At 37.1% G+C, this 24,552-nt stretch overlaps 4 protein-coding genes across 4 annotated transcripts in view; 1 reads left to right on the plus strand and 3 right to left on the minus strand.

Moving 5' to 3' along the window:
* Positions 1-924: 924 nt before the first annotated feature.
* On the minus strand, positions 925-3,695 carry ela2 (elastase 2). Its single transcript, XM_052094350.1, has 8 exons — positions 3,623-3,695; positions 3,325-3,413; positions 2,866-2,963; positions 2,582-2,704; positions 2,341-2,477; positions 1,983-2,128; positions 1,248-1,400; positions 925-1,101 (listed from the first exon to the last, which is right to left on the minus strand). Exons 1-8 carry the CDS (start codon positions 3,657-3,659, stop codon positions 1,084-1,086), a joined length of 801 nt encoding a protein of 266 aa, XP_051950310.1. The 5' UTR covers positions 3,660-3,695; the 3' UTR covers positions 925-1,083.
* A 1,711-nt stretch (positions 3,696-5,406) lies between these two features.
* ela2l (elastase 2 like) lies at positions 5,407-8,637 on the plus strand. Its single transcript, XM_052094349.1, has 8 exons — positions 5,407-5,485; positions 5,708-5,796; positions 6,021-6,118; positions 6,512-6,634; positions 6,733-6,869; positions 7,590-7,735; positions 8,257-8,409; positions 8,549-8,637. The coding sequence occupies exons 1-8, from the start codon at positions 5,446-5,448 to the stop codon at positions 8,564-8,566; spliced, it is 804 nt and encodes a 267-aa protein (XP_051950309.1). The 5' UTR covers positions 5,407-5,445; the 3' UTR covers positions 8,567-8,637.
* Positions 8,638-8,999: 362 nt separating this feature from the next.
* Positions 9,000-21,861, minus strand: alas2 (aminolevulinate, delta-, synthase 2). The gene is made up of 11 exons (XM_052093666.1): positions 21,802-21,861; positions 20,399-20,560; positions 20,007-20,180; positions 15,148-15,225; positions 14,480-14,702; positions 14,111-14,295; positions 13,579-13,758; positions 13,233-13,397; positions 12,813-13,081; positions 10,033-10,195; positions 9,000-9,668 (listed from the first exon to the last, which is right to left on the minus strand). The coding sequence occupies exons 2-11, from the start codon at positions 20,547-20,549 to the stop codon at positions 9,505-9,507; spliced, it is 1,752 nt and encodes a 583-aa protein (XP_051949626.1). The 5' UTR covers positions 20,550-20,560; positions 21,802-21,861; the 3' UTR covers positions 9,000-9,504.
* Positions 21,862-23,161: 1,300 nt separating this feature from the next.
* itpr3 (inositol 1,4,5-trisphosphate receptor, type 3) overlaps positions 23,162-24,552 on the minus strand; it is a 61,687-nt gene continuing 60,296 nt past the window's right edge. The window contains exons 57-58 of the mRNA XM_052094460.1: positions 23,648-23,809; positions 23,162-23,457 (exon numbers count right to left, since the gene is read on the minus strand). Coding sequence (XP_051950420.1) covers positions 23,314-23,457; positions 23,648-23,809 — 306 coding nt within the window. The 3' untranslated portion in view covers positions 23,162-23,313. The remainder of the gene's footprint in view (positions 23,458-23,647; positions 23,810-24,552) is intronic.

Genomic DNA, 24,552 nt, shown 5'->3' on the forward strand with positions numbered 1-24,552 from the left:
ACACTGCACGCAGATGCAGTCCGTCGATCCGTTCCAGTTGCGGTGCGTATACAGCAGTGCAGCGATCGTTTACGGACCGAGTCTATTTTTGCTGTGCTGCACCGCAGTGAATTAAAGTGACAGCGCATTGTTCACATTAAAATAGACATATATTGTCAAGAAACTGTAATAATTTCATCATATACGCATAATTTCAGTTAATGTGTTCTACAGTTACTAAATTACAGGCTCAAGAAAAACAAAAAAGTATGATTATAGTCCCAAAAGTTGCAAAATGGCATCATATATGATTCGATGGACGCACGATACGTTGTGGTTTGCCTTGTGATGTCTGCTCCAACCAGAGAAAGAACATTATCCATCTGTTCGGCACTCATCCGAAAGTACTTTAGGTGCCGGTCACTGTAAAGTCGAAGTTCTGAGACAAGCATCAAACTGTCTCCTGCCTCGTTTGACTGAGTGAACCCAAAGGACTATAAGGACTTTTTTTAAGGTTACAAACTGGTAATTACAAGGGTTTTGTGTGTGGTTTATGAAGACATTAGTGCCCCGTAATTCAAATCGTTTAAAAATCATACTAAACTATGTTTTATTGAAAATGTTAGGTTTAGGGGATTGAATCTAGTTCGTACAGTATAAAAATCATTATGGAGAGTCCTCATAATGATAGTTGCACCAACTGTGTGTGTATATTTACACACATATGGCCTCATTCTTTACCTTTTAAATCCAAACATTTGAAAAGTAGGCCACCTATACTGTTCATGTCCATGCCCATTTTAAATCTGGAGTAATTCTGTCTCTAGTTGCACTTACTCAACATATATTCAAAAAGAAGAAATATTTTAATTAGATATTTTATTGAAATAAAATAATAATCATCATTATGCCATTGATAATAAGAACAACAACAACAAGAAAACATGAGAAAATAATGCTTGTTTATTTATTTATGCCCAAGAGTTTTGAACTTGTTTAATTGATTACAATATGTTTCATGTTTATACATTTTCTGTTTCTGTTTGTTGTTGTTTTTACAGTGTTGTTGTTTATGACGTTGATTTTGATTGTGCCTCCCACAATTTAGTTAGAGGTCATCACCTGAAAAAAATAAAAGGCAAGATTAAAAACGTATTCAAAACATCTTGATATCAAATGTTATACATTATACAAATTTAAATATCTTATGCTTTCGGGGAAAGCCAAAAATGTAGTAAGAGTTATGCAAAGTGTGGCCTCCAACTCACTCTATTGATCCAGGAAATGTAGCCAGAGACACGGGTGAAGACGGAGGGTTTCTTGGGGTAGTTGCAGCCCAAGCTGGAGCCAAAGCTCACAATACCATGAACATCCCAGATGCCATCACTTCTCTGGCAGTTCAGAGGGCCACCAGAGTCACCCTGCACCAGTGAGTATTGGATGGGGTTCATACACATTATAATCGATTCTTCACAAATTCATTACTTATACAGTACACTGCCAGTTAAAAGTTTGGACATACTTGACTTAATTTTTGTTTGTCGTGATCTTGAAAAACTTTTTGAAAACATTATTTAAATATTATTTAAATACTTAATTTAATATTTATTATTAAATTTACAGCATACAGTACATGGAATTTCAATTCTGTTTAAAAAGTAGGTGGCCCTTAAGAAGTTGGTTAAGAGAATGTCCAGAGTATGCAGAGCTGTTATCTAGGCAGAGGGTTGCCACTTTGAAGAAGCTAATATAGGTAGTTTTGATTTGTTTAAAAATGTTTGGTCACTACATAATTCCCATATTTCCATGTGTTTTCATAGTTTTTATGACTTTGTTATTATTTACTATTACATGTGGAAAACTATACAAATAAAAAATAAGTAGGCGGGTCCATACTGTTGACTGGGAATGTACATCTGTTCCATTTGTTCTATACAAGGACAAATTTTGAGAAGGTTTATCAGATATAGCCTTGAAAAATATCAAATGTTCATCAAACCCACATTGCAGCTGGACACCACTCCATCTCCACCGGCACACACCATGAGATTGGTAACCAGGGAGCCCCACCAATCAGACCTAGTGCAGGTTGGGTGGTCCACAACAGGGAGCAGGGCCTGCTGCAGGATATCAGCGATGGGACCATTGGCTGGGGAGAGAGAGACAAAAAGGGGTGTGTCCGTTAAGACTGGAAGTCTTTTTAATTTTTTAAAGTTTCTGGTTATTTCCAGGTTTAAATTTGATTTTCAATCCCAAATTTTCATTGTGGTTTTGAATCCCACTGTACAGGTATCTTGTTGTAATACACCATAGATGCTATGGTGTATTACTCATAAGTCTTAGTAGAGGAAAAACACCTACTCCAGAGACGTCCCCAGCCAGTGACATAGCAGGGGAAGTTGTTGGGCATGATGGCACCATCATCAGGCAGACAAGCAGGTGAGATGGTGTCTGAGAACTGCACTGGAGTCGCCAGCTTGATCAGGGCAATGTCATTGCTGAGGAACACACATTTGAAAAACAGGTTAGGCTTCTTTTCTCCAACAAAATACTTGGGCTGGTTGGAAAAAAATAAGGAAAAGAGAATAAGATAAGAACCAACCGGATGTTGTAGGAATCCCAATTCTCATGCACAATAATCTTGGCAGGAGCGATGGCGATGGAGCCAGCCTCACTGGTGAGTGGCAGGTTGTGCTTACCCAGGTAGACTCTGTAAGTACGGCTGCTGCTCAGCAAAAGCACAAAAGGCATGGTTTCAGTCCATCTTACAATACAAGTCAGCTCATATGAAAACTATTATTGCACACTTGCTCTCCCAATGAATGAAATTCAGCATTATGCTTCAATACATAATGCCTATTTTTTTTATATTAAGAGCAGCTATACCCAATGCAGTGAGCAGCAGTCATCACCCAATCCTTGGAGATCAAGGTTCCACCACAGGTGTGGTAGAAGCTGGAGCCACTCTGGTACTGGAGAGATGCCTGAAATATGGAGGTACAAAGCAAAAAGAGGTGAAATGTGTTGAACTGTCCTCACTTGATATGAGCATTCCAGAGATTCAGTCAAATACTAAATAAAAGCCAATTCCAAGAAATTAAGTGAAATGTCAGTATGCCTGAAAATGGGAAGTTGTTGTGGATGAGCAAGTTTCTAGTTTAAGATGTATTATTAGGCTATGGAAGATGTTAAGTCGTAGAAGGAGCCATTGGAATTAGTGGATTAGCACTAATGTAGTCAAAATGATTGCAGAATATCCAGAATTAGAATACATGACTTTGTATAAAATTATTAATTGATGACAGAGCATTTAAGAATTAGATTAGTGAACAGTATTCATAGTACCTGCCATGGCCAGCTGTTTGGTCTAACATCACTTCCACCCACCACCCTTGAGAGGACTGGATCGAAGGTGGGTTGGCCACAGCCGTATGCTGTTTCAGGATAAAAAGCATGCATTATTTAAATAAATAAAGATTTAATTGGCTGTAATTATGTATTATCTGATTAATTCATTTGTAACATTTTCGCCATAAATATTTGTATAAGGATTTTTTGTTTAACAGACAAATGTTAACAAAAAAGAATCAAAAGTACAAAATATGTTTTTTCTTTTTAAAGTAGAAACAAAAAGTAATCTTACCACCAGCAATGAGCAAAGCCAAGATCACTAGTTTCATGATGCCTGATTGTAATGGCTAAAGGCAAGCACCCATCATTTATATAACTCACTTAGACCCCAACACCAATGACCAGTATCAATTGATGAAGCAATGCACTATCAGTATCATTTAACCTTGCAGATAAACACCCCCAAAATATCAAAGTTATCTTAACGGTACTATTTACAGTATGCAGTCTGTGAAACACACAGATGACGACCTGAATTGTAACACCCTGTGCAAAAAAATAAAATAAATATGACATTTTATTGCACATAGAGTGTTCTGAGGAAGACCTGAATTTATGGGGATTTATTTATATTAATTTGTGACAAACTCTATAATTAGTCAAATCAAGATTTGGAAAGTGTTTTTCTAAGCATGCATGAATTATACATATTGTTGATGCAAATTAAAATAAAAACAATAAAATGGCTATCCTGCGATAAAACAAAATGTAAGAACATGACAAACCACGACAAGTTACAGTTTTTCTCAATCGCTTTGGCTAATTTTTTTTAAACAGTCTTAACATTCTCTAAATTGTGAGTGCAATTGTCTATTTTATGGGACATCACAACTCTATTGCATGTTTGCAAAATGTAGTAACTCACCCAAAACATTTAATTCACGCTTCAAAACCTTGCTATTATGTCACTAAAAAATTGTCATCATGTGAGCCGTACTGGTCAGAATGTTTAGATGTTTTTTCACCATGGCAGTCAACCTTAGAAATGTTTGTTATATACAAATTTCATTTATGTTCTACTTTTATGTTGACATTGACTTCCAGTTTTGTCTATCTGAATCCTATTGTGTATCACACTGAGCTTTTTAGATACCTATTTCAACAGTAGGTAAAAGTTTACTGGGAAAAGTCAATGCTGTACAATACTGTAGTACACAGAAAAGGCATGTGCACATTTGTATGTATACAGTAAATACATTTTTGTTGCAGTGTTACATGTAAACAGAAAATTCACATTTGCATGTCCATTTTTACATATTTCTTACATGTAAAGTCATACATAGTGAACAGAAAATTGCCACAAAATGACATCCATGCAAAAAAAAAAAAAAAAAACTGCAACAATGAAAAAAACCTGCGATAGTTATTATTATGTAAAAATATAAATGATAAATTGTATGTAACACTACATGTTCAAATCTTGTTGGTGGACATCTTGATACTCTTGCTGGTCTGGCCAGAGATTTAGCAGACATCACAAACATTCCATGTCACATATGTTTGTGGACATGTATGTCTGACAGATTTTGATAATTGAATGGATCATTTTGCATGTGAGGCTCACATGATGAAAGAATGTTTAGAAGTTTTGAAGAGTAGGTCAAATTCACTGAGAATCAACTCATCAGTTTTGATCAGCAAGTCATGTGCATTTAGTTATTGTGCAAACTGTAGACAATTGTACTTACTCTTTTGCACACATGTGCCAAAACACGTGCAATTTGCTTAAATGAATAAGAAATTTAAATTTCTGGTGTGAACAAGAAATGAATTGTTCGGAAATTTGAACTTATTGTTTTGAAAAACTTTATTCTCATTCAAGTATATAGCCAAAGCGATTGAAAAAAACTGTTATTAAAAGCTAAATTAGTTTGATTATTACATTCTGTGAATAAATACAGATTATATTCTGAGAACAAATTGTATCCATAGGGGGTCTCTTATTTGTTTTTCCAAAAGCAGTCAAGGGCTTTCCAAAGAATTGCTTAATGATTCAAGAGTGAACTGGTCAGTATATAAACCCTAGCAGATAGGGCAAATAGTGAAGATACAAACATGATGAAGTTTGTGGTGCTGGCTGTTCTGGTCGTTGGAGGTATGAAGCCTTTATTATAAAAGAAGATTTTAACTAATTTGTTCTTTTCTAGATAACATAGGAAGGAACCATGAGTAGCATAAAACATATTTAAATTAACAGTTATAGCAATTATACTACTTTTACAAGAAATAATTGTAAACCCTTAACAATAACTTTATTGCCATGCCAACAAATTTAGGAAAGTGGACTACAAAATTGTGTTAATATTTTATTCCTCAGCTTACGGATGTGGGCTTCCCACCTACCCCCCTGTTGTGACGAGGGTAGTGGGGGGTGAGGACGTGCGTCCACACAGCTGGCCCTGGCAGGTATATTCATATACAATTATTTCATTATTTTTTAAGGATCATTTTAATTTCTGTCCAAATTATCAGCTAAGAAAGTTAATCCTATGTCCTAATATTTGGGCATCTTGTCCAGGGGTCCTATTTCAAACAAATCTACTTGTGTACACTGAATTATTTAAATGTTTTCCCTCTTGTAAGCACAGGGAATGAGGTAGATAACTGATGCCTGTTCTGTTATTCCTCAGATCTCCCTTCAGTACAGCAGTGGTAGTACTTGGGGTCACACTTGCGGAGGCACTCTCATTTCAAATGAGTGGGTTCTTACTGCTGCCCACTGCATCAGGTAAGACTTGCTTTACTTCAAATATAAGTCAGTGCACTTTTAGACACTATTTTGGGGATGTTGAGGAATAGGCATAGGATCTAAAAAGGCAGCCATTGATTGATAGATAGATAGATAGATAGATAGATAGATAGATAGATAGATAGATAGATAGATAGATAGATAGATAGATAGATAGATAGATAGATAGATAGATAGATAGATAGATAGATAGATAGATAGATAGATTGATTGATTGATTGATTTTATACCATGGTAGTTCAAATTACCATGATATTAATATTTGATATCATCACTATGGCACTGCCACAGGACTTAATTGTAAGCTAATTGTTGGTAATCCATTCTATTTGTGCTTCTGAACTGCTTTGTCTTCATCTTGTGACCCTGCAGCAGCAGCAGAACTTATAGAGTGTATCTGGGAAAACATAACCTGAAGCAGGAGGAGGATGGATCTGTTGCCATTCCCGCTGGCAAGATCATTGTCCATGAGGGTTGGAATTCCTTTACTATCCGGTATGAAGGCCAAAAGACTCTAAATGTCTGGGAAACAAATGTTTTGAAGATAATAATGAGTCTAATGTACTAATAATTTTGTTGTCTCTGGATTGCAGTAATGACATTGCCCTGATCAAACTGCAGACTCCTATCACCCCAAATGACAAAATCGCACCTGCATGTCTTCCTGTGGATGGGGATATTCAGCCCAACAATGCACCCTGCTACGTCACTGGTTGGGGACGCCTCTACAGTAAGTAATGTTTATGATTATGGATCAAGATGGTGGCATTGTGCTGCTAAATTCAACTGACTACAGGCGGCACAATCCCCAAAAAATTGAGATTTCCACTCATAAGGAGTAACTAGAGTGGGGTCAAATGTTCACATTGAAAATCTGGAATTCAAATATAATTTAAACCTGGATATAAAGATTTGTCATTTGGGAAAATTTGACCATCATAACTACTTTCTGCAAAAGTGCAGATTTCCTTGCTTCCATTAAAGCACACAAGATGCTCTTTGAAACATTCTAAAATTATTCAGGAATAGCATGGATCTACAGGTTTTACACAAACTTCTGGAGCCAATGCCAGCTTGAGTGCATGCTGTCATTAAAGCAAAAGGAGAAAATAATAAATATTAAAAAATTCTTAATAATTCAAATAAACCTTTCACTGAAATTGGTAGCTGATGATATAATTTGTAAAGCAAAAACTGTATTAAATTATAAAAATGCAAAATAGAAGGCTTCTCACAGCTGGACCCAGACTTTTGTACCCTACTGTATTTTTTACTTCTTTCAACATTTTACTTTATGCTCCTCTGACCCATATAGAACTTATTTAATTTCAGTCTGTTTTATCTAATACTCTGCTAAATAAATACTATAAGGATTAAAGAATGACAATCAGCTACTGTATAATTTACCCTAACTTTTCTCTCACCCACTTTTCCAATTCTCAACATCTAGCCAATGGTCCCATTGCTGATAACCTGCAGCAGGCTCTCCTGCCTGTGGTGGATTATCCCACTTGCTCAAAGTCTGACTGGTGGGGATCTCAGGTCACACAGAACATGGTCTGCGCTGGTGGAGATGGTGTTGTTGCTGGATGTAATGTAAGGACATTTTATTTTATTTATTTATTTGTTGAGAATATGCATTGAGAATACACTGTTGAAGGGTAACACTCAGTCAGTCGTTACAAATAATTTGGAAAAAGTGTATTTTGAATATATATTCAAGATTAGACCAATCTCATAAAACCTGTCAAATAAAATGTTTTTACTTCACTCAAAAAAAACAATAATAATAATATACACTGTATGTATGTATATATGTATGTACATATATATATATATATATATATATATATATATATATATATATATATATATATATATATATATATATATATATAGGGCAATTAGACAAACATATTAAAATTTTCTCATTAGTGTAATGTGAAAGTAGTGATAAAAGTTTGTTATTTAAATTATTATTTAAAGTAGGGACATTTTTCATAATGAAAGTTTTGGCTCAGTAATTTGGTTAGTTCCATCAAAGAAGTCTTTAGACTTCATAGAATCTTCTTTAAATCATTTAGGATCAATGAACCTCTATTTGTCACTTGACACAGGGCGACTCTGGTGGCCCTCTGAACTGTAAGGGTAATGATGGAGCTTGGGAAGTTCATGGTATTGTGAGCTTTGGTTCTGGCCTGAGCTGCAATTACGCGAAGAAGCCCACTGTTTTCACTCGTGTGAGCGCCTATATTGACTGGATCAGCAAGGTATGTGTTGTTTAATAGCAAACAGAAGAGACTGATTCAATAGTCACATTAAAATGAATTGGCATTTTCTATAGGACAATGTTTGTCATTGTGGAGATTACTATTGACAGTGTTCTTTTCCCTTTCTAATCTTTCACAGAACATGGCCTCTTATTAAAGTGGACAGAGTTTTGTACCATCCATTCCTTGAACAATAAAATATATTTTTTAAAACCACACACACAAGAATGAGTGTATATTTATTTGCAGGTACTATTTAGCAATGTTATAGATGCACGGTTGATATGCACTTTACGACCTAAATGATTTGGTGTTTTTAGTTTTTAGTTTGTTTTTGCTTTTTCGAAACTGTCCGACAGTGTGGTGTTTTACAGTATTTAGAGAGCCACTCTTTACGCAAGTTACACAAGAATATTTATGTGACTAGAATGTCTAACATATGTTAGCATTTTGCTTCTAAATGGTCTTTTTCAATGTTTTGATGAAAAAGTGTCTCAAATGCATTTTCAGTCTCAGATCCCATCTAAATTCACTTTATGTATGGCCAAGAAAAAAAATCAATCATAATCTTTTTTTTTTTTGTAGTTAGCACGTATAATTTTTATTGAATTTCTAAATACATACATTTCAATAGGAAAATAACATGGTCTAAAGCACAAAGTGGACATAATTTCAGTGTAAGCTGTTATTAAACATGGTCTTTCATGCATACATAACACTTTGAATGGGGGGTTGTAATAATACTTCAATGTGATTCCTTGAATAAGAACTACCAAAACGTGCCCATGTGCAGGTTTGTTGTCATGCAAATAGGACACTCAACTACTGTGTAATTAAGCCAATTTAACTACATTTTAGTGGTAACTTAATACAAATACATGAAACATATTCTCCTTGCATTATTAATAACAATCACAGCAAACAAAACAGCAAAACTTCACATTGACACAAACAGTGCTTAACATAATTTAGGACATTTTTGAGCACCCCCACATTTGTTTTAGATACCATGAAAGATAATCAGGTTTGGAACTGGATGTTCAAATTTTTGAGGACTTGATGTTCATCATCTTGATCTGCTCAATGGCTGACTCACTATGCAGCCACAGTGATGTACCTGGGCTCCATGTTTCCAAAGTAAGACTTCTCCCACTCGCTCATGAGGTCAAAGTGGAGTGGGCGATCACAGAAGGTACAGGAGGCCATCGCTGGTCCATTCAGTGGTAGTCCCACCTCCTGCCAGACGTCCAACAGTTTCTCTGTCCAACACAAAATACCAATAAATATTATTTAAAAATACCATGGTAAGTCATTATCAGTATGAAATTCAACCAGATGTTATTTCTGGAATACTCAATTCTGGAATAATTATTTCTTATTGTTAAATTGCAACATTCAGTCTCCTATACTGTGCTAGTTTATTGTCTCATAGCACTCCATGCTCTTATCACAAAATACAATTATTTCGATTGAAATCAATGATTTAAAGTCAACCCATTAACTTGTTTATTAAGTAGCTGCTTCAGGATGAATAAAGACCCCTTTGCATCATGTCGGGATAAAATCCAAAATTCTAATCAGATCAAAAACCAAAAGTGTTTTCACTAGCACTTAACCACTCACCAACAAAGTAGTTCATCATAATGGGGTTGTGGAAAGGGGAAGGAGCCAGCCGCAGCAGCTCCTCTCCACGAGGCACTGTTGGGTAATTTATGGCCTGCATGTAGATGTTGTGTCTCTCCAACAGAATATCACACACTTCTGAGTTTTTTGCAGCATTTCCAACCTGTAATAAACATTCAAACTTGTCCAGATTATGAGGCTTCCTCAATTCAAATCTATCATAACTGATTTTGGAAAAAGCTGGTTGAAAAGCTATAGTTTGGTTCAAACATAATAAAAAAAGTCACAGCACTTAAAGTGCAGCATTAGCCTTTTTATTACGTATTGATATTCCATAAACATTCTGTTAGGGTTTTTTCTAAATCCCTAACCCTAAGTGTTAAACTTCTGCAGTTACAGTTTTTCTAAATCGCTATGGCACAATCTTCAAATGACTATTAAACTTCATCAAACTATATGACTAACTATGTGAACATTAGGTCATTTGTTCACATAACTATAGTCACTTTGGCACAACATGCATTGAGTAAGCCTTGCAGATCAAAATAGTTGCATTAATTTGCTATTGAATGATATTACTCTCAAATGCAATTATACACATGTTCATTGTGTTAATCCCTACATGCTAAATAGAGCAACCAAAAATCACAAAAACTTGTCACACATATATTAGACAAATAATAGTTATGTGGTATTGTTGTTATAGTTTTCAGATTGATAGATTTAGGCTAGATAGGGAACAATTACATTTCCTCCAAATTTAGAGCAAATGCCGTCCAATTTATCTAACAGGTGAAACTCATATACTGTCAGTTCTCAAACATGTGCTGTATTTTCTGTCTAGGATTGAGCGTCTGCCCCATGGTGTTGGCAGAAGATCTGTTTTCACTGCTCAACAAGAATTTGAAATGTCTAATACGGTCGTAGCAAACAATGCTATTAGACTAAAAAATATTAAAGTGCAGTCATACAAGATGACGGCATCTTTCAAAATGACAAGATGATGGCATCTTTCAAAATGACAACAATGTCAGCCTCTCATAATTGATAGAGTGCAGAAGAGAAATCAGATTGCATTGAAGCAACTCTACAAGGTACCTTTTGAGATGAATGGTGAGAGAGTGAAGTAGCTGAGGTACCAGTATGTACAGGTAAGAATTATCATTGTTTATTACACAGTGCTGTAATCTCATTGTCTTTCAGTATTGACAAGTACAACCTGTATATGCAGAATATGTTACACAATGTGGGATATGTGTAACTGTATGATTTACAATATCTACTGTAAATTATTTCCTAAATTGCTTTACTATCTTTTATACAGAGTGATTGAGCTGGAGGCTGATGAAGCCCCACATATTTTTGTGTATGATGATGAAGCAGGATTCAACTTGACCAAAGTCAGGAGGCGTGGCTGTAATATTATTGGCCACCGAGTTACTGTTGATGTGCCAGGCCAGCGTGAAGGGAACGTTACAATGTGTTCTGCCATATGTGGGAAAGGAGTACTCCGCCACATTCCCATCATTGGTCCCTATAACACACAACATCTCCTCAATTTCCTGGAAACTCTTTACAGGGATCTCATTCCTGAGAATGAGAGAGGGGGTAGTAAGAAATGACTTGCCAACGTATGTTATAGTTTGGGACAACGTAAGTTTCCATCGTTCAAATACAGTCAGGGAATGGTTTGTTGCCAACCCATGTTTTTAATTGAGTTTCTCCCACCATACTCCCCATTCCTAAATCCCATTGAGGAATTATTTTCTGCATGGAGATGGAAGGTCTATGATCACTGTCCTCACGACTAGTTGTCCTTACTGGTTGCAATGGATGCTGGTTGTGAGGATATCACAGCAGATTGTTGTAGGGGGTGGCTGCGTCATGCCAAAAGATTTTTCCTTCATTGCATTGCAAGAGAGGATATCAAGTGTGATGTAGATTAAATGTTGTGGCCAGACAGAGAGGAGAGATTGGAAGACCCATGAGGTTAATGAACTTGCAGCATATTTTTTGAATTTTTCTGTTGTATATATTTTTTTCTGTACAACTTTCTTTACGTTTTGTTTGGTTGGCTGTAAAGTATGTACATACAATGATGAGAAATGTTTGAATAAATGTTTTGTTGAAAGTATAGTGTGTGCCATGACTTCTTGACATCAATTTCAGCTGCCTAGATATACAATTTTAGCAATTGGACAATAATACATAGTGGGTAACTATCACACTTTCAGAGTACACTGTCATTTGACAAGATGTCTTTGCATTTTGACTGTCTTGGTCTAAGCAATGATAAAGGAACCTTTTGTTTAGATGTTTTATTAATTGATGGATTTATTTACATTTGAAACATGAGTTAATTCTTTTGATTGAGTAATCACCTCTTGCAGGTCACATAGAGTGGTGTGCTGAATGTACCATGTGATGTGAGGACTGCACTTAGTGTTTTGACAATTGTTTCAGTAAATGTGCCAAATCAGTTGAGAAACTGTAATTCAGCCCAAACTGCTTGATCAATCCATTCAAATTTTGTTAGTTAATTTTAGCCTTTGGTGTGCAACCTTTTTGTTTTTTGTAAGCTCTGTACTTTTTAAGAAATGTAATATTCAAGTTTGAAAATTTCCCGCTGATTTTTCAAAAACCGACATCGATGATGGCAACGTATATTTTCAAACCGCATATTGCATTTGGCATTCTTCCATGCATGTGCTCTCCCATTTCAACATTATTTGTTTTGTAAATGTTTTATTTTTTTTTTGCAAACTTTTGCAGACACTGACCTGTATGGGAATAATGTGACTGGGGCAGTTGACCACAGGCAGTCCGGCATCCAGCAGCAGCTGTCTCATATGTTTTACATTTCTCTGGTGAGCTCTGCGCAAAGCTTGGCCCTCTGGGCTCTTCAGCACACGCACCGATTCCAGAGCCCCCGCAAGCACCATAGGAGGCAAGGAGGTAGTGAAGATAAACCCTGCAGCATAGGAGCGCACAGTGTCCACCAGGGCGGCAGTACTGGCTATGTACCCGCCCACACAGCCAAATGCCTTACCTAGAGATGTTTAATATAACGTTACATATAAATATAATCATGAATAAGAACACAGGGCTGACAGTAAGGTGACACTGACTGAGTAACATGACATTTTATGCAAATCTTTTATTGGGGGGGGGATTATGCACAGGACATTGATCTCTCTTACCCAGAGTTCCAGAAACAATATCGATCTTGTGCATGATATTGTCTCTCTCTCCCACACCTGCTCCATGTGCCCCATACAGCCCGACAGCATGAACCTCATCCACAAAGGTCAGAGCACCATATTTGTGAGCTACATCACACAGCTCTTCTAGAGGGCAAATGGCACCTGAAAAACAAAATGGGATATTAATTAATTCCCAAGGCAAAGCAAGAACTTTGTGTTAGGACTACTTCATGCAAAAATAACAATTCTGTCATCATTTACTTCTCAAATTTGGTGATCTGGAGGGCTTCAATAATGGAAAATTTTCCACCTTGGATTAGATTTGTAACCTCCCCTGACTCACCATCCATAGAGTGCACGGTTTCAAAAGCCACAATTTTGGGGGTGAGTGGATCTGAACGACTCAGAAGTTCCTCCAAATGATTGGCATCATTGTGTCTGAAAATGTAACGTTTGGCTCCACTGTTCCTGATGCCCTGGATCATGGAGGCATGATTGCCCATGTCTGAGTAGATCTCGCAGCCTGTGCAGACAGGAGACATTTAAGGTACTTAAAACCTTGTAATAAAAAAAGCACTACTAACCACTAACTGCTTAATTAAAGACACTGTTAAATAGAACAATTCTAACATTCCCAAATACTGTATGTCTATGGTGAATCACAAAGACAACACACTTTTATAGGCTTAGATGGCCTCTCTTGTTTGAATGATTATGGATTGTAGTATGGATTGTCTTTCTATATTGAAAGGCACAGATAGGAGACAACCTGCAGCATTTAATTTGATTTAATTTAGTTTCTATCATGACCCCTATGATCAGTATTACTGTAAACATTAATTCATCGTTCAAAGGTTGATCCATTTGTTGAATACCTGGGAGCATTTTTGCCAAGGTAAAGAGGGTGGAATCATTGGCCACAAAGCAGGAAGAGAAGACTAATGCTCCATCTTTCTGGTGTAGACTGGCCAGTTCACGCTCCAGGGCCACATGAAAGTTACTTGTCCCAGAAATATTCCGGGTACCACCTGCTCCTGCTCCATGTTTTTCCAAAGATTCTCTAGAAAACATTGTTAAACCCTGTGATTGGACAGCTAGTTTATTTCATCCCATCAGAACAAGTTTGAAAAGCTATGTATTAAAAAAGAGCAAATTATCAGAAATAGTTTTAAATGTTAATCTAAATGTATATGTTTAATGAAATTGACAAACAATTAATTTCATTTCCTGTTCTATGTACTAACCGAATTGCCTTGACAACACGGGGATGTCGACTCATGCCCAGGTAATCATTACTGCACCATACAGACACCTGGGAGCCTGTGCGTCCTGGGACAGAATAGTCCTCAGCAAAGGGAAAAACCTCTGCAAAACGGTTCACCGTCTTAAAGACACGGTAGGTATGGTCATTCATCTTCTCCACAATCTTCTGAGTGAAAAAGTCATCGTAGTTGAAACTGGGCCTGGCTGTAATATTTAAAGAGCAAATGGGCAACCACCTTAGTCAGTAAGGAAGGAAGAATGAAGAAGCAAGGAAGGAAGCAAGGAAAGGAGGAAAGTCAATGAAAGAAGGAAGAAAAGGAAGGAAGATAGGGAAAAAGGAAGGGAAGGAAGGAAGGAAGGAAAAAATAATTGAAAAGGAATAGGAAGGAAGAAAATAATTGAAAAGGAATAGGAAGGAAGGATGGGAGGAAGAAAAGTAAGCAGGGAAAGAAGGAAAAAGATAGAGGGCAGGAAGGAGGGAGGAAAGGAGAAGAAAGAAGGAAGGAAGGGAGTAAAGAAGAGGAAAGAAGGAAGGAAAGAAAGAAGGTAAAAGGATAGAAGGAAGAAAAGGAAGGGAGGAGTGAAAAAGGAAGGAAGGAAGGAAATTATGGATGATAAAAAATCTTCAAGGAAAATTTGTTGAACATACCAATGTTGTCCTGGAGAAGGTGTGTAGGACCGATAGAGTGATGACTTTGTAAGCCACTGAAGAGTGAGGTCATCACGCCTGGATAAAAGGAGGTTGAATGTAAAAAAATCTTTAAACAAACAATAAATGTATTTTTTTAGCTCTTTTTCATACTACTTAACACTTAACTGCTGCACTTACAAACATTGGTGTTAACCTCATGCCATTGTCTAAGTCTTTTTAATATTTTTCAGTAAATTACAAGCCCTGTACACTCTTAAAAATAAAGGTACTTAAATGGTTCATTGTTGGGTATATGTATTTATGAAGAACCTTTAACATCTGTGGAACCTTCCCATTCCACAAAAGGTTCTTCATAGTGCCAAAATATAGTATTTTGGCACTATGGCATAGTGCCATAGTTCTTTAGACCATAAAAAGTTTATTCGCACTTAGTAATCTCACATAATGTGAATTATTATGCTGCGGTCCCATAAGTCCACCATATCATCTGTACCACCTCCAGGTGTAGACTCCAATCTCACTGTAACTCCCTACTGTGTGAGAGAGCATCCATGGCATGGTTGAGTTGACCGGGCAGGTAAACTACTCAAATGGTAAGAAGGTTTTCTTGAGCCTATATCAGCAGATTGTGAGCTACTTGAAGTGTTTTCCGTGGCCTTGTGCCCCCCTGATGATTGATGTAAAAAACTAAAATCCAAGACATGTTTGTCCCTAAGCACCATCTGAAAATGGAGAAGAGTGAGAAACACTGAAGTCAATTCCAGAAAGTTTATATGTACTGTGCACAAAGCCCTGCTCCAAGTGCCATTCACTCCTCTCCGGCGCCAGACTCCACCCCATCCGAGAGACTGGGAACCATCTTTATTACCTCCCACCGAGAAAGTGGAGGACCCAGTGGAACTCTTTTTAGGAGGAACTGTTTCTGTGACCATGGAGCCAGGGCTTGAAAGCAACGCTGTGATTTTGACCCTTGTTTATTTGTCCCGCACTGGACACAGCTGCTTCTGAATGAGCCAGCGTTGGAATGGTATCAGCCATAGCAATCCCGGTGGCACCAATGCTGCTGCTGCTGTAAGCTTCCCTAAGAGCCTCATTAATGTACTGCAGCGTTGAGTGATGCCCACTCGAAGATGATTCACCACTGTCAGAATTTTACATATCCTCTCTGGTGTGGGGGAGGCCAGCAAAGATAGTTGGGAGAGTTGAGTGTCAGACCTATAAAATGGGTCGACTGAGTTGGGACAAGCCTTGTCCCAATTCACTGTGAACCCCAAAGCTTTAATATGGTCCAGCAACTAGCGAGTTTGATCCATTTCCTGCTGTGGTGATGCTACACAGACAAGCCAATCATCCAGGTATGGCAAAACTCTCCTAATGTTCCTCTGTAGTGGTTCCAGTGCAGCCTGGACACACTTTGAAAACACGCTTGGTGTCAGAGAGAGGCGATGTGGTGTTCTGAATGGATACAATTTGAGCGGGAGACAATTGTACCCGCATCATGATCGAATTCCATACAATGCCCAGATAGGTAATTCCCAGAGTGGGAGAGAGAAAGCTCTTTTTGACGTTGCGTCTCACACCCAGAAAAACCAGATGATCGAAGACAATATCCCTGTGCTGAACTGCCAGTTCTTGAGACTGTGCTAGTATCAGCCAGTCGTCTATGTAATTCAGAATGCCAGTGCTGCATCAATGCATTTCGTGAATGTGCGGGGTGATAGGGCTAGGCCGAATGGAAGAACCTGATATTGGAAGGCTTCGCCCCCGAAAGCAAACCTCAGGAACTTCCTGTGTTATGGCAGAATTTCTATATGAAAGTATGCATCCATGAGATCGATCGTGACCAACCAATCGTGATGTTGGATTTGGGACACGACCATCTTGCTAGTTAGCATCTTGAAGGCTCTGACTAAGCGATACAAGCCTCAAAGATCTAAGATCGGACGCAACCCCTCACCCTTATTGGGAACCAGAAAGTATCTGCTGTAATAACCTGACTCTTTCTCTGGAAGGGGAACATGTCCTATGGCCCTTTTGACCAAGAGATTTTGCAGTTCTTTCCACAGTAGACATGCTTGCTCCGGTTTCATGGTAGTGGGAAACCACGCCGTTATGAATGGGGATGTCGAGTGTTTCCGCGTCCTGGACTAAGGCAGGAAGCAATGGTACACCCAACATTTCGCTGGAAGCCTCTGACTCCCAAAACGCCAGAGGCGGCGGGAATGGAGAGGTTTCATGGGGGTATGGGGAGGGAAGAAGTGGATGATGTGCCCCGTCCCAAGGGGGGCTACCCCCACAAGGCTGGGCGCAAGACCGTCAGGGTTTTTTCCTCTTAGAAATTACTGCCCTGAGGTCTTGCTTTGGGGGCTGCTGAGGGCAGTTTGTCAGTCATTCTTTTTCTTCTTCTTTTTTTTCTGCTCACTGCCTAACCATTCTAACTCTAAAGAGACTAGACTAGAAAGTTCTAACAGTCAAGAAGCACAACACACACAGAATGGTCTGAAGACAAAAGATATGACGATGCACCTGTGACACATCTATTTATAGCCCTGCTACAGGTGCATCCAATTGATGTCACCAACAGAGGCTATAAATTCTAGTTGCCCACATGACGTGTTGCACACATATTCACAGCTGGTCACACCTAAAACTGTTCCCAAAGCACTAAATCAGTGCAGCATCAAAGTGTAGCTTTTTGACAGGATACAAGTAGTCTCAGAGAGTGATTCGTTCATTTTGTGTTGGCCGCACATGTGTATTGCGCAACCTCCGTTCGTTTATTAAGTGAAAACCGCATCTAGGCGCTGTATAGGAAACAAAAATTATTAGTTCACCTCTCCAGTCTTCTGGTCCGAGTCGTTCGTTCTTTTGTCAAGTGACAGGCATATACACTATGCATTACTCACACAGGAAACAGAAATTATTAGTTCACCTCTCCAGTCTTCTGGTCCGAGTCGTTCGTTCTTTTGTCAAGTGACAGGCATATACACTATGCATTACTCACACAGGAAACAGAAATTATTAGTTCACCTCTCGAGTCTTCTGGTCTGAGTCGTTCGTTCTTTTGTCATGTGAGCGTATACAGTTGTCACGTGACGAAAGAGCAAAGAATTTGGAAAAGAAGATTCACTCCAGAGGTGAACTAATCATTTGTTCATAATTTGTCCTTGGCTGCATTGTATTTTTTTCCTTATTGGGATTATAATCAAAGTTTGCATAAATAGACATGTTGGGGTGGATTTGACTATTGAAAAAGTAACATTTTAATTTAATTCTGCTCAAATGAACAAAATGACTTGAAGATTCGTTCATTTTGCTGAACGAGACTCAAAGATCCAAATCAGTAAAATTATCAGATTTTCCCATCACTAGAAGAGATTGAGCTGGCGGGGGGTTCAGGGGTTTTTATAGCTAAAGACACATCATGCGTCACGGTGTGACAACTTTCTAATTGTATTCTCGGTCAAAGAGCAAGCGCTAGAGTTTTCAACTAGTGCATACAGTATGGAATGAAAGGAAATAGAACCAGTTTAACATATAATGTTAGCATAGGATGACATTAATATAATTTAAGAAATTCACAACTTTAAGCTTTTTGTTGTTTTCAGCCAGGGCAGTACTGAACATGTTATGTCATTGAACTCTCCAGTACAGCTGAAATATTTCTGATGAGGGAGGACCCACAGCTTAAGCCTCCTACTAAAATAAAATGCAAAAACGAATTAATTCAGGCCCTATGTACTACCTCAGCCAGATAACAATGCAAGTCTACAATTTTGATAACATTTCTCTACCTTTTTTTGCTCATTGTTATACCTCTACAATAACACCACTGATGTATGAGTAGAATTTTTTTTTCCTAAATGATTTCTGCTTCATTATTATTTAGTTTTTCCAAGGATGTTATAGGTTGCCAGGAAGAAAGATAGGTACTCTAAGTTGGCTGTAAACGAGCTTAAAAAAATGATGAAATATGTAAATTTCCACTGCATGGTAGGATAAGTGTAAAATATTTTGTTACTTCTATCTTTACCACACTTTCCAGTATTCACAGATCAGCTGCAAGATTTAATAACTGAATAAACTACTGAAGATATGCTTGTATTTCTGCAAGGTTTCAGACGATGTTGATGGTAAAGATAAGCAGGCGGAGTTAAGGAAGCTTGTTGCATTTGTAAACATACAACAAAGTAGGTGTTTTGTCAGTTTACTTGCCACTGTTGACAATCTTTGTAAGTTGTCTTGGTTTTTAAAAGACACACTTACATTTTTAAGGTTTAAGATGTTTATTGACATGGTATTGTGCTCCACCAGACTAAGTTATGATAAAACAAGAAGATATTTTGCCATACTTTTCTAGGGCACATACGAAGCTTTCAAATTAAAGATAAATTGTGAAAATTGCAGTACAAAGGGCTTGTAACTGCTGCATGATACACTGCTCAGACAAACAAAAGAGCTATTCGGCAAAAAACGAGTTACACAGTGGTGGCAAAAAGAGACATACAGACAATACGGCTCTATAAAAAAACAGCTAAACAGCATCTGCCTCTTAAGCAATATATAAACACTTCTTGTTAGCACTGCTGGCAAAAAGTCACAAAAACATATTATGTTCATTTGAAGTACCATTTTTGTGGTGTACTGCACATTTCTTCGTTGATCAATAAAGTTATTTAGTCTTTCGATAGTTAATTAAGAATTTCAATATTTTGTCTATTGTTATTTATTTAAATTTTTTAATTTGTAAACAATATTTCCACACTCACAGTATACCTATCCACATTCCAACCAGCACTGACACACTCATCAAAACATTCATGCAATGAGCCAGCTTTATTTTTTTTTTTGTTTACCTGTGGTGCTTTGATTTTCTGTTTGATCTATTGGCTGTACATCCTCCTGCACTTGTGGACTGGCTTTAACTAGTCCAATCTTAGAGGAAACAAATGGACAGCTCTGCGACATTGAGATCGCCACCTGAGTGGCTGTCGTGGCCAGCTGTCGCTTTGGCTCCTTATAAGGGAGCACTGAAAAGAATAAGCACCCAAATGTAAGCAACTGTATATTTCTAAGATACAGTTAACATACAACTGTTAATTTGGAAAACTTAATGCCAAAAAATGGAATTTAATTTACTCTATATGGCTGATAAACCTCACAATTAAATAGTTTAAAACAAATGAGTGTCACTTTGGCATTATCATTTAGACAAAGTAGAACTACATTTTGAAAGCACACCACTTACCATTTTCCTTCGAGGACTGAGCGGCTTTTACAGAGATCTGCCGTACAATGATCGGGCATCGGTGTGCCAAGCCAAGGTAAGCTGCCACATTCCTCAAAGAAGGGCCCGGAGTGGACTTCAGGAATGGACAGTGATGTAGAAAAGCAGACATGATTTTAACAGCTGTAAAGAATGACAAAATGGTGATTAGTAGCAAATTATGTCTAATGTCTTATGTGCACAATCAAAATTATATACCGTAGGCCTATAGGCCTTAAAAAAATAAAATAAATAAAAAGCTTTTTAGGGTGTAATAAGAATTTACTTAGATTGTTAAGAAGTCCAACTACACTAAGTATAATATTGGCCACAGTTACATAATATAAACATGTCAGTCCCTTCAAGACCCTATCAAATGACGCTTCTCCAAACTTCATTGGAGCGCTGGGCGCGTCCAGCACCCGGGCGCGGCCCAATCGATAGCTCGCTTTATCTAGAGCGCGCAGACGCTCGTCATACGCACTGATGAAAGCTCGATTAAGCTTACCGAGAAGTATAAACCCATTAAACAGAAAGCATATTTAAAATAGTCAACAAATAGCCTAAATGTGTCGAGTTGTGTTGTTAATGTATGAAAGGTAAATTAAAACTTACTACATACATTTACATTTATATAAAATATATATATATAGCCTATATATAATGTGTGTGTGGTGGTGGTGGTGGTGGTGGTGGGGGGGGCATATTTAAGTGGTTTACAAGGACTTTTCTTAGGTTATAAACAGGTAATTAAGGGTGTTATGCGGACATTCAAATAGCTTACAAAACATACTAAAATATATGTTTTTGTTTTTGTTTTTTTTTTTATGTAAAAATGCAGAAAGTTTTTTGTGAGGGTTAGTTTTAGGGAATATAATAAATAGTTCGTACAGTAAACAAATCATGATGTCTATGGAGAGTCCTCATAAGGATAGCCGCAACAACTTGTGTGTCTGTGTGTGTGCCATTTTTCAATTGAAATAAAAACCAACAAACAACAAAGCACCGTTAACCTATACCTAGGCTATACATATTTTAGAGGTCTAGTTGTGGTTTCAAGATAAAACATGTGGTTTCCCTGTCGATTATTCCTGTGGTCTGAGGTTACATTCACATAACCCTAAACGATCAGATAAGACACTTTGTATATAAATTAAGCAAACAAGTTTGCCAACTGTAGATCATCGACTTTTAAGCAGCACTTTGTGGTTACTGATGTATCCATATAGGACTAAATGCCGAGATACTTTTTAAGTCTAATTTTAATTTTACAAGTGTTTGTATGTAAATATTCAATCTAAGATTTATATTATACGCACACATAATTGTTCGATACAATGGTTCAAATTTTAAATATGACCTTAAAATTCAAATATTAGGCCTACCTGTTGACCTGCACTGAGGACGAACTTCTGAACAGCACGCGACGCTCACGCGAGGGAATTGAGCCCCTCATTCTGTTCACACCCTGATACTGTGAATTTTGCGCGACAGAAGGGACGTAATCAGACACAACACACAAGACATATCAGTCACTTATTACCGAGAGCATATTTGACCTAGACTGTTTATTTTACTTGAATGTAGACACTATAATTTTGTTATGATTAGTAAGAATGATTCGTTCATGCAGTCTTTCAGCTTGTGGACTGTGTTCATGAATTACTAAACATTGTTGTACAATTTTATCCTAGTAAAATCATATGATAAATTCGTTTCCCTTACTGTGTTGTCATGTTTAATAATGATGAGACACAAGAAGTCAAAAGTCTACTGGTTATATGTGCAAGTCTGGTGAAGCCCTATATATAGCAAATATGGACAGTAAATTGTTAATGGCCTCTGAAACTGGTATATCAGTAGAGGAATTTAATAATTACAAACACTGGCTACCTTTATATACACACTGATATAATAGCAATGCCAAGATTCAAGTTCCAGCATTCTATTCATGGCCATAAAAACTGCTCCAAAGCAACAGTTTACATTTTAGTTATGGTCACACAATAAATTATTAAAAAAAAAAAAGTCACACATAAATAAACATGAACATACAATGTATAATATAAAACCTCACTGGTGTTTCTATGACACAGTAGATACATCTTGTAAATCTGTTATTTTCCTTAGCAGATGCTAATTCATGTTATTTGGACAGATGCTGTTTTAGACATAGGCACTTTGACTTTTAATTTAAAGCTCTAGGAACTTTAAACACAATTAAATATACTGCTTTACAATATGCCATTTATAATCTTCAGACAAGAGAAATCTCAGTTCAACTACACAAATATGTTAGCATTGCCAGGTTTATCATGACATGGTTAATAAAGGACATGATATCAAACTGCACGTTGGGTAAATTTTCACAACCAAAACATAAAATGCTTTCCCAAATTACTACATTTAAATGAAGCCAGGTGCATGATGCTGTATTTTTGTGAAACTCAGTCCTAAAAATATGATCTCACACATAAAAATAAACAGTTTTAATGTATTAACTTTATGATCCCTTATTATTATTGTAGAAATCAGCCTTACATAATGACAAGTTTATCTGTACATCCAGTATGCTTTTTTAAAGAAGCTTACATTTAAATGCACAATCAATGATTTTAACAAATCAAATACATCAACCAAAGGCTGCTCTAAAACAAGAGTGAAAAAATAAAATAATATATATATATATATATATATATATATATATATATATATATATATATATATATATATATCATGATTTTTTATATATATATAAATTGTGTGCGTACTAAAATCTTTAAACCTTTAAATTGAACCTAACCCATCAATGACTGACTGAATGTTGTGACAGTAGAGCTCTTCGTGTATGGATGTGTAAATGCACAGCACACAGCTTCTCCATGTTGACAATTACATTATAAAGCCTGTGGAAGCTTGGCTGGGGACATTAAGACGTGATTTCCTCCTGCAGCACTCGGCGGAATAGGCAGCCCAGGGTTTGAGCCAGCCTGAACATCAGCAAAACCCATCCGCTGCCGTCTCTTCCTCTGCTCTGTCATCTAAATGATCAAACACATAACCACTATTTGATCTGCTTGAGCATGGAATGGGGTGGTTGTCTCACAAAATTATCAAAACATTTTGGTTGATATTAACAATATATATCACAATATACATATTTTTATGGAAAAACGATGTAAAACTACTGAAAAGAATATGGAAATGTCTCACTAAATCTTAGAAAAATACCTGCTCTTTCAGCTCTGTTAACTGACTCGTGAGTTGTGTGACCACTTTCATGGTGGAGGTGAGACGATCCTGCAGGTTCCTCATCTCATTTTGTTCACCGTCTCCATCCGTTACAACCAGAGACATGGCCTGCATGCGTGGGAACCAATCCAAGTTCTTATTCTATCAAGAGAAGGGCAGATTCATCAATGAATGTATTAATATTTCAACTAAAGCTGCTGTCTAGAGATAATTTTTTAAATTGGCACAGTAAGATCTTATTTAAAAGACAGTATTATAATATGATCAATATTATCTTATATTATAATTATAACAACATTTAACATTACTTAAAAGGGTTAGTTCACCCCTCACCCTCATGCCATCCCAGATGTGTATGACTTTCTTTCTTCAGCTGAACACAAACAAAGATTTCTAGAAGAACAACTCAGATCTGTAGGTCCAACTTTGATGGTCCAAAAAGCAGATAAAGTCAGCATAAAAGTAATCCAAAAGACTCCAGTGGTTTAATCCATGTCTCCTGAATCGATCCAGTTGGTTTTGAGTGAGAGCAAACCAAAATAGAATTCCTAGAATTTTCACTGTACATCTTGATAGCAATCTCTTTGGCGATAATGATTTCAAGCTTGATAACACTTCCTATAGCACTTTCTAGTGCTCTTTGCATGTGTCAAGCACTAGGAAGTGTAATCAAGCTTAAAATCATTATCGTGCCTTGAGACTGCATTGACAAGTCACCCAAAACCACTGGAGTCATATGGATTAATTTTATGTAAATCTAACCTTTATGTAATTTTTGGACCTTCAAAAGGTCTGGCAAAAATGAACTTGCATTGGACCTACAGGGGTGAGATATTCTTCTAAAAATCTTAATTTGCATTCAGCAGAAGAAAGAAAGTCAGACA

Source organism: Xyrauchen texanus, chromosome 27 (assembly GCF_025860055.1).
Source record: "Xyrauchen texanus isolate HMW12.3.18 chromosome 27, RBS_HiC_50CHRs, whole genome shotgun sequence".
NCBI classification, from domain to species: Eukaryota; Metazoa; Chordata; class Actinopteri; order Cypriniformes; family Catostomidae; genus Xyrauchen; species Xyrauchen texanus.

What these genes read in the sequence shown, in the direction of transcription:
- ela2 (XM_052094350.1), bottom strand. Translation starts at nt 3,659, where the DNA reads ATGAAACTAGTGATCTTGGCTTTGCTCATTGCTGGTG. An exon ending in TGGGATTCCTACAACATCCG is followed by an intron (nt 2,478 to 2,581) that starts GTTGGTTCTTAT and finishes TGTGTTCCTCAG; the next exon opens with CAATGACATTGCCCTGATCA. An exon ending in GAGTGGTGTCCAGCTGCAAT is followed by an intron (nt 1,401 to 1,982) that starts GTGGGTTTGATG and finishes TCACTGGTGCAG; the next exon opens with GGTGACTCTGGTGGCCCTCT.
- ela2l (XM_052094349.1), top strand. Translation starts at nt 5,446, where the DNA reads ATGATGAAGTTTGTGGTGCTGGCTGTTCTGGTCGTTGGAG. An exon ending in GGCTGTTCTGGTCGTTGGAG is followed by an intron (nt 5,486 to 5,707) that starts GTATGAAGCCTT and finishes TTTATTCCTCAG; the next exon opens with CTTACGGATGTGGGCTTCCC. An exon ending in TGGTTGGGGACGCCTCTACA is followed by an intron (nt 6,870 to 7,589) that starts GTAAGTAATGTT and finishes CTCAACATCTAG; the next exon opens with CCAATGGTCCCATTGCTGAT.
- alas2 (XM_052093666.1), bottom strand. Translation starts at nt 20,549, where the DNA reads ATGTCTGCTTTTCTACATCACTGTCCATTCCTGAAGTCCACTCCGGGC. An exon ending in AGAAAATCAAAGCACCACAG is followed by an intron (nt 15,226 to 20,006) that starts GTAAACAAAAAA and finishes CCTTTTATCCAG; the next exon opens with GCGTGATGACCTCACTCTTC. An exon ending in AACCGTGCACTCTATGGATG is followed by an intron (nt 13,398 to 13,578) that starts GTGAGTCAGGGG and finishes TTTGTTTTTCAG; the next exon opens with GTGCCATTTGCCCTCTAGAA.